The sequence below is a fragment of the Bombus fervidus genome, chromosome 6 (assembly GCF_041682495.2).
Source record: "Bombus fervidus isolate BK054 chromosome 6, iyBomFerv1, whole genome shotgun sequence".
Taxonomy (NCBI): domain Eukaryota; kingdom Metazoa; phylum Arthropoda; class Insecta; order Hymenoptera; family Apidae; genus Bombus; species Bombus fervidus.
In genome coordinates this window covers 17,616,704-17,630,084 of record NC_091522.1, presented here as the reverse complement: position 1 = coordinate 17,630,084, position 13,381 = coordinate 17,616,704, and the positions used below count along the sequence as shown (strand labels likewise).

Sequence of the window (13,381 nt, the reverse complement as noted above, 5' to 3'; positions counted from 1 at the left end):
TTCACAAAGATACAATTGACATCGTATATACGCAAGATCGATTCTTTTGCTATGATCGTGTCACGAATAAAGAACGTTATTCAACGAGAACAATTTGTCTCCGCAGTGTTACACGCACAATAACCTGGGCTGGAAGATAAACGTTGTCAACAGCGCACACGCGGCCGTGCCGTTACTGTCGATGGTCACAACGACGTTCGTCGTCGGTATGTTACAATTCATAAGATGAATTAACCCTTAAACATTGCCTGAAACATACGCGAGGAGTTACGAGCGTACGTGCGATCGCAAGGCTAAATCTGAAACAAAACGAGACGAAGGAAAAGGTAAATTCGAATTCGAAGGAAACTCGCGTAGGTAACGACGGTGATAAAACAAAAACAAAAAAAGGCGATTGTTAAAATCTGCTGAACACGATACAAGGTTGTAAGAAAGTACTTAGCTCGTAAGGTTTAATCGTACGTAAAAGATTAGCAGAATATTTTTAAGATCTCTATCAGATTCAATATTTCATATTATACTATATATATATATATGTATATGTATATGTATATTTATATTTATATATACATATATATATATAATTATATATATATATTATATACATACATGCATACACGTATTAACACGGCACTTGAGGAGAACGAGATTCGAGGTGATTTTTAACGTTTAAGAATTTAAGAGACTACTTAGGAAAAGGAGAGCGAGAATAATTTCTGACAATAATAATAATTCGGGAGCGGGGTATAAACGTGGATAATTTCTGACAATAACGTGAAACTTGTATTGTTTATCGTGGGTACAGGGAGGGATATTATAATTTAGCGAGCAGAATCGATCGGTGTAGATCGACGCGTATATCGGTGATAAACGAAAGAACGGGGAAAGTATCCGTGGTACATGTACAATGTAAATTTTGCACAAAGCTATAGTTGAGTATAATGTAACATTAAAGATCGAGTAGTACTTAAGATATACATTTATAAATGCTGTCGACTTGACAATAATACGTAGGGTAGTAAACGATGAAGGAATCGCTGAAGAAAAAAAAAAAAAAAAACGGGGAAATATGTACAAGGTAACGTCAGACATTATATAATTTAAGGGTGATACAGTTGCAAACTATCCCCTATACGTGTAACAATGCTATAATATGTACATACTATAGAGTGGACCTTCCTAAAACGGAATGAAAGTATAAAATGTGCCTTGGGTACAGATAATGAACTTCTCTAATTACACGAATTAGGAACCACTCGGACAAGAGATACCCTGTAGTACTTAGGAGCTGGTTTCTTGCGCGTTGAACGTATCCGTACGTGGTCAATTCATAGTAGAATCGAATATTGATGTTTCGTTTCGCAAGTGTATACTAAGCGAAGCAGTTTGGTCTGTTTTAACCGGAGAAATTCGATCGAAATCAATTCGCAAAGACCGTAACGACGAGCGAACAGGTAGCGTGATACGTGCAAGGAATGAGATGTCGTGCAACCAAGAAATCAGAAAAATACATAATCACTCTAGAAACGTAGAGATTAACGAGGTAGCAAAAAAAAAAAGAAAGGAAAAAAAGAACGATATATCTCTCCCTCTTTTTAAACGTGAATAATAAAAACTATGCAGTGTCCAGATTCTAAGTAACGGGGTGTCCTCAAAATTGCCAGCAGCCAACAAAATTCTTTGCAATTAACGATTGCTTAACGCACGAAGACCAGCCTGTATTTAATTACATATGCATTCATACCTAACATAAACATTATATATATATATACATACACAAAAACACACACACGCACACACAGATATATATATATATATATATTAAACATACATACATTATACGAGGTACTACATGCATAAATATGAAAGAAAATTCGGAAATTTACATCGTTTAGCTGTCAACGTTGTCCAGTTTGTATTCGTCCGCGCTTATCAATCGCGATAACCAAAATGGCAAAATGACAATTGGACAAATGCCTAGCACAACAGTTTATACCGTTCTGCTCTACCTTGGATTTACGATAGACGAAAGGATCGGCTCCTCTTCGAGCAACACGTGTAAACAAGCAACGAATACGCACGTTGGACATCGTTGCTCGAGCTTTTAAACGAGATGCGTGAAAGAAACGACAGTGTCAAGGATAAGGATACTACGTATTACACGCGTTTGTAAAGTTAATTAAGCGACCATAAGACGAAGCCGAAGATTCGTTTGATCGCCGTGTCGATTCAACGCGTCTGGATTGCAGTATTTCCGGCGATGCTCGACGGCGATCCTCCAGAGAATACCACACACGATTGCACATGATTTTCTTCGGGTCTGTACACCTTAGAATAACGCATCCTCGTCGCCATTTTCGTTCTTCTTCCTCGTCTCACTGCTTTTCTTCGTCCCTTCTCCCTTATCGTATCTGTTACTCTTCTTTCTAAGCGAGTCCTTCGAGAGAGCGAGGCGGATCGTAGCACGTAAGCGGATATAAAACTCCTACTTCTGTGAACGACAATAATATGATACCGACTTGCCGGATCGGAAATTCAGAGGGGCTGCTCCGATGAATGCAGGCGATTTACGCGCGAGCCGGAAGAGAAAGGAACGTTTCGAAAGACGCCGGACTCGACGAAACTTGCTGTCCCGCGTTTCCTGCTTTTACTCGAGACAATAAACGAGCTGTTGAAACCGTAAGGATCGATCGTTCGTTCGCCAATGTTACTCGGACGATAACGCGTTTAATCGCGACCAAAGAGTTCTATATTTTATGGAGGGGATGGTAAAACGTATCCGAACGACGATCACGACGATCGAAAGTAACGCTCGACTATATTCGTGGATACGGTTTACTGTTCTAAATTTTCAAATTCCGACAATAATCACGCTCGATCCTTTCAAGTACAAACGTCCGATGATAATCGATCGCGTTTGTCGGTTATTAGATCGGACAACGGATACGGTCATTCGTCGAAGGAATGGCCGCGCGAAGAAAACGCACGATCGTAGGACAGCGGACGCCATTCGTTAGAAGACAAATATATATCTGTACGGATCAATTATTCGAGGTGTAAGTGTAGAAAAAGAGAATTTAAACGGCGCACAGTTCCGCCGGCATTAAGCTACTAGCTGTAAACGAGTGTACAGAACGAACGAAAGTTTTAGATAGGAATGTAAAGATCTTCTCTTTTTAATAATCTCGTCTCTCCTCTCCTCTCCTCTCCTCTCCTCTCCTCTCCTCTCTTTTTCTCTCTGTCCGTCTCTTTCGTGTATATGTGCACCTTCTACGCCACTATTTCTCTCTCTTTGTCTCTCGTTTTCACTTTGTCCCGTAGAATATTCACGGAGCAGCCCGAGCGATGTCCCTCAAGTTGTTAGCAGTTAAGGAGAAAGAGGAGAAAAGGAAAAAAAAAAAGAAAAATACGATAGTTTAGAAGTTAAGCGAAAACCTTCTTTTCTCGCCGTATCGAAATGTAATTTAAAATCGACGTAAGAAGAAGATATGAGAGAAGAGAATCGAGGTCGATCGGCCGTCGTTCGGATCGACGAAACGATGGCTTGGTTTCCAATGCGCGACGTTCGAAGCGTGAATTTCGAATCGTTAGCGATTATCTTATAGCAGGTAGACACGTTTACATTTTGTGTCTCTCGTATCGTAGTTCAAATAGCGTTTTACTCGTGTAACTTTCCTTCCATAAGCGTCGATCCTCTCGTGCAAATCGACGAATCCAAGAATCGATTAACTCGAGGAATTTAAGCGAAAAAGAAGAACCTAAGAGACCGATAGAATCTCATCGATCTATACCGTTGGCGCTCGATTCGATATTCAAGCGCGTTCCTCCTTGTGTAATCCTTTCTTGGCTGATAGTTTCGACAAACTTCTCTATTTGTTATACCCAGTTTTTTCCTTCTACTATACCCGCTCACATATCCCTACGAACATATCCCTAATGTAAGGCTCGGAAGGTTCGAGACGAAACGTTCTCGATTAGTGTTTTATTCGATAAAAGAAAAGGCAACAGCGGACCGTCGTTTTGAATTGGAACGTAAGGAAATTAGATGGAAATTGTCGAGCGTCCTCGAGATCCGCGTTTGTGTCTTTGATTTTTCGCAAATCGAAGAATCGAGATCGATCGGAATTAATAATGGGAAAGATTGGACGAGTGGCGAACGAACCGTAGAGATAAGTAAAGAAGAACGTTCGAACTAGCGATTTTAATAGCGTGGATCGATCGAACGGATGTATAACACTGTCAATATGTATGTAACGACAAAGGTCTTCTTGTTTCGACGATGTATCGCGAAGAGAACTGGAAGGCTTTTAAAAGTGGATATCTTTGTGAATCTTATCCTTGTCGTAGAATATATTTTCACACTTAAGAACACGGCGTCGAGAGCGAGAGAAAAAAAGGGAGAAACGGTATATCGATGCTTCGGCTCTTCGCGCTCTTGCGAGACAGTCTGCTTTCTTGCTTTCGCTGATAAAGTACGTCTACGTGTGTGACGTACGTGTAAAGAAGTAAAGAAAGATGGAGGACGCGTACGGGTATCGAGTTTAAGAGTCGCAAAACATTCAGAAGGATTTTATTCGCCAGCGCGATACGAACAACGTACAAAGTGGTGTCGATAAGAAAGAATTGATTTATTACGATAGACCGTCCTCAGTTGTGTTTAACAAATTCTAAGGATCTATATTTTTGAACGACGAGTATCATTGGGCGAGTGCTACTACGATGTTTTATCGTTAAGAGAGAACGCGTCGAGGAGAAGCCGTGTTTAAAAATCCGATCGAAAGTAGTAGAATGGCCGGACGCGAGTGCGAAGAGTCGAAGGAGAGAAAAATTCGTGAAATCCATATCCAACTATCCGTAGATAAGTCGTTTTCGAACATGCTGACACCCACCCGTTAGTAATTAGTAGGTCTCGTAGAGGATGACATAGCTCGTGAAAGTTTAAACGAAGAAACGAAAATAAAGAAAAAAAAAAAAAGAAGTAAAATATTTATCAACTACTCTATCCGAGAAACGTGTCGAGAAGAGGAAGAAACGAAAACGAACCTGATTCTGGAAAGTATGCGAAATGTTTCGGCGAATTTATCCAGCTCTCGCGTGAACAAAAAAGTAAAAAATATAACGTAGAATTATCGAGAAATGGTAAAACAATTGTCAACCGTTTTTTTCAACGTTTACGTGTTAGACTAGACTAATCAACAAAGTAACTCTATTAATCGTGTACTCGTATTACTGTAAAGTCGATTCAATTGTCAAGGTCCTCGTGTTTTTACGAGACACGTGCGAACATGGTTTTAAGAACATATCGAATTTTTTCGTAATTTAATCGTGCATTGTGTTTTATGTTATTCAAAGACAAAAAAAGAAAAAAAAGAAGAAAGAGAAACGAAAGTATCTAAATAGTTGGAATACCAGCTTAATTTAAACGTTTTTAACGTAATGTAATCGTTGATTGCGTTTACCGAACACCGAACTACTCGCACGTGTCTGAAGTTTATGGCCATCTTGAATGCGAAAATAAAACGCTCTGGTGCAGAGTGTAAGCCTAACTGCATACAAACATGTATACGAGTTTGAATTTCGATGTCAATGCAGTGTAGTGCATTTTAAGCCATGTATGTGTATAATGTTGCACGTGTCGTCGTTTCTTTTCATCTTATTTTCGTCTGTTTTCGATCCAAGAATCTTACTCGTGGTGAAATTGATTCTGCACCTAATAGATTTATGTATCATCGAGCGAGAACAGATATTGTGAAAATATAAATGCTCGAACAACTTGTTTCACGACGCTACAACTATTCGCATTGCATCATCGAACATATACATTCCTTTTAAAATCTTCGAACAGTTATTTCTCTGACTTCGGTGCTATAAAAATTGTTTTGTGCGAGATTACTAATACATTTGAGGTTAATCGATCGATTTAATAAGAGCATTGTAGCTTTCTGAAATAAGTTCAACAATTTGCGAAACGTACTATCAAATCAAACTTTATTTAATTATCAAACTAACGATCGAATTTGAATATAGTAAATTTTTTCAATAACTGTCCACCAAATATGTATAAATAATTTCACGTTTTGAAATTCTACGTACTGGCTAAGAACTCTAAAATATGAAATGAAAGTAATTCGGATAAACATGGAGTAAACGTGTATATTTTGGTCAATTATTCCGTGATATACATATCTTTCTAGTTTCGATTCATTGGTGAATAATTACAAGTAATCTACGAAAGCCTACTTGATCCTCTGATTCAGCTACGAACGAAGAAGACATTTCCGTGCAATGTTAACTTTCTTGATATAGTCTATACATTGTACGAGAATAGACGATGGTTCGTTTATAATATCGGTTCATTTTTTTTTTTCTTTCTTTTTCTTGGTCTCTTTTTTTTTTACGGAAATAAAGAGGAAAATAAGACAGCAAATGTACGCATCAAACCACATAGAGAGAAAAATGCTCTCAAAAAAAAAAAAAAAAAAAAAAAAAAAAAAAAAATGTTATGAAAAGACTGCTCTTACCGGCAAAAAGTATCAACACCCTATGAATATAGAAATAGTGACAATTCCAATGTACATCACGCATCACGACCACCTTCGTTCTTTATCATGATTCTTACTTTTTCGTTCGATACATAAAACCTTTGAAAAGGTTTCCTTTCAAATTCTATATACAAATAAACACTTTTGTATGTATTTATCCACTATACGCAGATCCACGTCCGAATGATACCAACGATGTGTATGAGATTTAGAAGTGACTAAACTATAGAAAAAGATGGTGGAATTACGATGATTATTATTATTATTCGAATGAAAATATCTCAGGATAATGTATGTCCTTCATTGACCCTGAATTTCTCCGCAATATTTCACGCGTTAAATCTACAGCTTTGACAGCGCTACATTTATTAATGATTGGGTAAAAGGAGCATCTAAATAATCATGAAGTATATAATATATTATGATTATGAATTATTGAACATTGTATCAAATTTTATATTCACTTCTTGTGGTTGACAATAAACTGGTTTTATAAAAAAGCTAAAGAAATTCTCTATACATTTTTTCAATATTAAAATTCCAATACGTTGTTTCGTTGTTACATATACGATTAAATATATTCCTTAGTTATTTATTTAATTTTGCTAGATTTATTTCGGGTATCCCCAAGGATCTTTCTTTTGATCCATTAAGACGAGAGAAGATTCGCAGATTTTCTTAAACACTTCGCGAAGTCTTCCTTTTTGGAACACCTGAAATAAATTAAAAGTATCGATTATTTCACCTTTCGGTTTTAGTACATATTGATCGTGTACAGACGGTGATATATAGTATCAGCATGTACCTTATGAAGTTGATACTGTTCAGAGGCAAGAATGTCTGCCAATTGTATACATTCAGCGTGTTCATTCATTTCGGTCATCACAGAATGTAAAAGAAGCGTAACTTTTGGAATACAAAGTTCCCGTAACTTTTCCATTTGATGCTCGCGGGCCGCTTCTTCAGGAGTACATGATTCGCCGTTATTGTTATTTGAATCAACCAACCAACCCCCATCCGGGAATAACAATACGTTAAACAATAATTGTTTCACTGCCTATAAGATTAATAATATTAAAAATACTTAACAATCTTTATTTCGTATTAATATGATAAATTTTATTTCACGAACCTTCGTATGATGTTGCATCGTAGACTTCCACCTTTCCATTTCTATGTTGTATTGTGACTTTTTATGTTCATGCGCGACTTTCTCGGTGAACGTCGCATATGCGGGTAACTCTTCCAACGGCGTAGGTTTTCCATGATGATAATGAGAAAACCATTCGGCGAAACCTTCTTGGGCATCAAGATAAGTTTTATAACAAAGGTATTCCCGAATCGTTGAAGACGCTCTTTTCGACAGATTATTTGTCATCGTGAGATTTGTTAAAGTACCTTCTAGCGTTGGATATTCAGCCATAATAGTTTCAATGGAATCTACTGGAATCTATAAAATTTGACAAGCAAAAAAATCATCGATTAAAAACAACTGGAGAAACATTTAAAAAGTAAGGAATCGTTCAACTTCGTACCTTATTAAAAGCTTTTCTAGCAGCGTCAATTTTTTCATTTGTCAGAAAATATCTTATAAGAGCATTAGTTTGCGACAATGCTTCTTCCCGTTGACTTTGATAAAATATTAACCAATCCAGAGCATTAATTTTGTCAACGTCCGCGTCAGTCATAGTACCTTTCAAATCAGTGGGATCGACGTCGATGTTTTTAGAACGTATACTTTCTACTACTAGTTTCGTAATTGCCTCTACGTTTAGATTAGCATCTTCTGCTGCAGCTAAGCATTTTTTCCGTTGTTCATAATCTTTTATAGTCTCCAAATAACTGGCATAATTTGTTATTTGAAGTTCTTGAGGTAACATAGCTGTATAGAAGGCGATCAAAATTGGATCATCCATTTCAATTAAAACGCGAACATATGCCAACAGAACTTTATCTCCAATTTTATCTTTTGCATTTTTACCAATTTGGCGAAAGAAATATATCAGATGCGCTAAAAACCTTAAGAAGTGAGGATCGCAAGACTTCGAACATATCATTTCCTCTATTTCTTCCATTAATTTTGGTATTTGATCCAGTATCAGATATTTCTGAATAAGGTGATCGGGTTTATTCGATTGTGCTCGAATATCAGGGTTTTTCGATGCGTGAAGTTCTTTAAATACATCTTTTAACGAGATCTCATTTTTCCAATAATCGTCAGGCATGTCTGTAAAACTTTTTGCCACTAGATCTCTCACTTCCCTTTCTACTTTAATGTCTAACAGCGTTTTCATATAAGCCCATAGTGCATCTTGCCAAGAAGACGCCACTTGCAGCATTTGTTGAACATTTCCACAAAGACTGGCATAAATGGTGCGATAAAATTGACCTGAACGCGGAAAAATTTTGATTATAACATGCAGCTTGTGGTAAGCCATATTTAATAGAACAAATAGTAAAACAACCATTACCTACACGCCTTTCCTGAGAAAGTTCCCAAGCGCATAATTTCCAAAGACTTCTATTAGGATTTCCTTCGATAGGTAATTTAGAATCAGATAATGGGTTTTGATAGTTAGGATCATGATGAGGTATCCATCCCAACAGACAAGCAGCTCGCCAAGGTTGCCCACAGTATTGAGCTAATGCTTGTGCTTTTTGGAGTCGACCGCAGCGAACCTATTTAAATAAAATATATTTTATATATTACATTTTTTAAATATTTTTCGATTAATTCTTTATTAAACATCTTGTACCTCTATGAACATTCTCTTCTCCAGCCTTGCGTCATCTTCCTTGTCTAAATCATGTAGAGGTTTTCCTTCTCTTATCGGAGCATCCGGATCTAGAGATGATACCAATGGTCTAGATGAACGAAATGGAATTTGTTCTTTGTCTTTATACATTAATAATTGTCTCACGGTATTTTCCCATGCGATTGTTTTATCTGTGAAATGTTCAGTGATTGGATATTTATCCGCTTGGTCTAATGCATTTTTCTCCAACCAGTCAATTATTAACTGGTATTCTCTAATGTAACTTTCAGTTTTAAACAAATTATCTATTACAACTTTTTCTGATATGTATATATTATTTTCGCCTGGAGTAGGAAAATTGAGACTATTTATTCTATTTTGGTATAAACAATAAATAAGTCTCCATGTGTTCCTTTCATTTTCTAAAGAAATTTCATCTTCTGATATTTCAGTAGTTTCTACTTTTGACTGCATACCTAAAAGATAAAAAATATATAATTATATGAAAAATATAATACTAAAGTACAAAGTCAATACATACACTATAATTTTCTATGTACCTCTCATTATATCTAACGTGTCTGTGCAGTTTTGTATAAAATCGGCGATAGTATCAAATACCTGTGCCTCTGAAAAGTTTGCCTGTAAACTATGTAAGAAATCATAGAAGAGTTTAGACATAACATCTCTCCAAGGTTCTCTTGCTTTTAAAATCATGCCAGTCGCACTACTATCTTCCATCATTTCTCTCAAGGTAAATTCACTTTTTTCTGAAGCAGCCATTATATCTCGTACTTCATGAGGAGCAAGCGTTAATGAAGTATCAATATCCAAAAGATCATGAGCCTTAATTAATCTTGAATGAAGGTAGGATTTGCCCGACATTCTTGAGCTATTGATGTCATTGAAGTTATGAGAATCATCCACATCTTTTCGTAAATAATTAGTGTTTTGTAATGATAGTCTTTTAGAAGGTGTGCTTTTTCCACTTAACCTCAAAAATGACCTTCGTTGAGCGTTTTCTTGATTAAGCATTTGAATAGATTGCTCTAAATTCTCATTGCTATTGTTTATGGTATCCATTTTGAAACATAGACTTAAAGATCTAAAAACGTTTATGCAAGACTACGTATTTCATTCAGATAGAAAATATTTACAACTGTAGGATATTTAACAATCGTACCGGTTTTCGAATTCACAGTAGGTACTAATGGCGGGACGAGGATAGGGAATTATTTCAATGTAACGAAATTCCCTACATCAGTATCGCATAAAGTTCACGATCGAGTACGAAACATGCACTTTTTTATATTTACTCCGTAATGTATTGTTAATATGTAATATTTAATATGATTATATTTTCTTCTCTCATGTCGGACATGTATGTTAAAAAATAAAAGTATTACAAAGATTTTATAAAATGTAATCAAGTAATAATCTCCTCAGTATTCTCTATTTTAAAAGAATCGATTTTATATCAATTTTACACTATATGAAACTTTGTACAATTGGATTGTTATCATAATAGATATGGATTTTGATGTATTGTATCATCAACATTTATTTATATATATATAATATCAAAAAGTGTGTCGAAACTATACTCCTCTAAGCATCAGTTCGAACTCTACCACCATACTCGTCGCAAGGTCGTACAGTTGTAAAGACTTGAAGAAATGGCGACTCGTCTGCTTAAAGTAAGTTCCGCATTGCGGGCTTATTCTAACAAAACCAGCCTTGTAAAGGTACTAAAATTCAAGTTCTATCATAACATTGCTATTATTATTAAGTGGTACAGGAATAATTTCTCGAACTTTACGTTCAATTCAATATGATTTTCTCAAGCTGAGGAACCATTGAATCCATTTACTGCTTACGTAATAAGAATGAACTTTTTAAATGTTTGTAGAAACAAAAGAAATATGATGAATTATTATTAATGAATAACAAATAGAATTCAGTAAACCGTGTTCTATGATATATATAGAAATACTTGTATCAAGCTATCATAACCTTAATTCATCTTACACAACGGTGTCGTAAACAGAGAGAACTTTAATTTTGACAGATATCGTTTTCTATATTATTACAATGATCACATCAATTTCATTTCAATAATTTATAATGTTATCAAATTTACAGTTTGTACAATCTTTTAGTTATTATTTCAGCCTATAAAATTAGTTTTGCCAAGATTATTAATATTGGTATATTTTTTAAATAAAATAAACCAGCATAAAAGGAAATTAATCTTTTACACTTTTGTCCTTTTAGTTTTCTTTGTTATATGTCTATAGTTATATTTATATCAGGTACCAAAGCAATGGCGATCTACATCGGCATCATTAAAAGAAATATTAGTGAATCAACCACCAACACAAGTTACAACTTTAGATTGTGGTATGAGAATTGCTACTGAAGACAGTGGTGCACCAACAGCTACAGTGGGATTATGGATTGATGCTGGCAGTCGCTATGAAACCGATGAAATTAATGGAGTTGCCCACTTTATGGAACACATGGCTTTTAAAGTAAGTAGTGGTGTTCAAGTTTACTTGAAATAAAATGTTAAAAATGACAATCAAAATGAAAATGTAATTACAAACAGGGCACTACTAAACGTTCACAAACTGATTTAGAATTAGAAATTGAGAACATGGGTGCTCATTTAAATGCATATACAAGCAGGGAACAAACAGTATTTTATGCTAAATGTTTAGCAGACGATGTTCCAAAAGCTGTTGAAATTTTGAGTGATATCATTCAAAATTCTAAGCTTGGTGAAAGTGAAATCGAAAGAGAACGTGGTGTTATTTTGAGAGAAATGCAAGAAGTTGAAACAAATCTGCAGGAAGTTGTTTTTGACCATTTACATGCTAGTGCGTATCAAGGCACAGCTTTAGGAAGAACGATTCTTGGCCCTACTAAAAATATTAAAAGTATTACAAGAAACGATCTTGTTAATTATGTTAAGCATTACTATGGTCCACCTAGGTAATTACAACTATCTATAAGATAATTTTATTATACATATATATATATTTAAAAATTATTAAAATATCTTCACAGGTTCATTTTAGCTGGCGCAGGTGGTGTAAATCATAATCAACTAGTAGATTTAGCTCAGAAGCATTTTGGCCAAATGAAAGGGCCATTCTATGATGAAATTCCTCCTGTGTTAGAACCATGCCGTTACACAGGATCAGAAATAAGGGTTCGTGATGATAGTATACCTCTCGCACATGTTGCTATTGCTGTTGAAGGTGCTGGTTGGACTGATCCAGATAATATTCCTCTTATGGTTGCAAATACCCTTATGGGAGCATGGGACCGTAGCCAAGGAGGAGGTGTAAACAATATAAGTTACTTGGCTGAAGCTTCTGCAACTGATGGATTATGCCATAGTTATCAAAGCTTCAATACTTGTTACCAAGTACTTGTTATCAATTTATATTACTATATATGTATATAATATTGTACATTAATCATGTGTTAATATGACATATCTTCTTTATAGGACACAGGACTTTGGGGTGTATACTTTGTTTCTGACCCAATGGAAATTGAATGGTTTGTACTTAATGTACAACGTGAATGGATGCGATTATGCACGTCAGTGACTGAAAAAGAAGTAGAACGCGCGAAAAACATTCTTAAAACAAATATGCTCCTTCAATTGGATGGAACAACTGCAATTTGTGAAGACATCGGCCGGCAAATGCTTTGTTATAACAGGCGCATACCACTTCACGAACTTGAAGCTAGGATAAATGTAAGTAACATTCACATATTTTTAATGTTTTAAATACAATTCTCATATCAATAAAATTATTTTCAGAGCATAACTGCCTCAAATATTCACGATATTGGCATGAAATACATTTATGATCAGTGTCCAGTAATTGCAGCGGTTGGACCAGTCGAAAACTTACAAGATTATAATGTCATTCGTTCCGGCATGTATAGATTACGAGTGTAAACATGTTACCATCAATAAATTTAGAACAAGTTATAAGTAACACAGATTTTAGCAAAGGAATTTGAATTAAAGTGAGACTATAAAAATTCAAACTATTTGTAACT

The 13,381-nt window shown here is 35.5% G+C and overlaps 3 protein-coding genes across 10 annotated transcripts in view; 2 read left to right on the top strand and 1 right to left on the bottom strand.

The window, feature by feature from the left end:
- The window catches only part of LOC139987885 (protein Skeletor, isoforms B/C), a 55,457-nt gene extending 49,753 nt beyond the window's left edge, over positions 1 to 5,704 (top strand). For all 7 annotated transcript variants that reach the window (XM_072004659.1, XM_072004662.1, XM_072004658.1 and 4 more), the window contains one exon: positions 107 to 5,704. In XM_072004659.1, the coding sequence (XP_071860760.1) occupies positions 107 to 229 (123 nt within the window). In that variant the 3' untranslated portion in view covers positions 230 to 5,704. The remainder of the gene's footprint in view (positions 1 to 106) is intronic.
- A 1,235-nt stretch (positions 5,705 to 6,939) lies between these two features.
- Positions 6,940 to 10,520, bottom strand: Nup107 (nuclear pore complex protein Nup107). Of its 2 annotated transcripts, none has more exons than XM_072004637.1 (7): positions 9,859 to 10,520; positions 9,299 to 9,774; positions 9,014 to 9,221; positions 8,078 to 8,931; positions 7,675 to 7,992; positions 7,348 to 7,599; positions 6,940 to 7,255 (listed from the first exon to the last, which is right to left on the bottom strand). In XM_072004637.1, the coding sequence occupies exons 1-7, from the start codon at positions 10,379 to 10,381 to the stop codon at positions 7,154 to 7,156; spliced, it is 2,733 nt and encodes a 910-aa protein (XP_071860738.1). In that variant the 5' UTR covers positions 10,382 to 10,520; the 3' UTR covers positions 6,940 to 7,153. The 2 variants fall into 2 exon arrangements, with proteins under 2 accessions (XP_071860738.1, XP_071860739.1); XM_072004638.1 differs by having other exon boundaries at positions 9,840 to 9,961.
- A 379-nt stretch (positions 10,521 to 10,899) lies between these two features.
- Positions 10,900 to 13,323, top strand: Uqcr-c1 (Ubiquinol-cytochrome c reductase core protein 1). The gene is made up of 6 exons (XM_072004678.1): positions 10,900 to 11,043; positions 11,611 to 11,829; positions 11,907 to 12,292; positions 12,368 to 12,731; positions 12,816 to 13,070; positions 13,137 to 13,323. The coding sequence occupies exons 1-6, from the start codon at positions 10,975 to 10,977 to the stop codon at positions 13,275 to 13,277; spliced, it is 1,434 nt and encodes a 477-aa protein (XP_071860779.1). The 5' UTR covers positions 10,900 to 10,974; the 3' UTR covers positions 13,278 to 13,323.
- Positions 13,324 to 13,381: the final 58 nt, after the last annotated feature.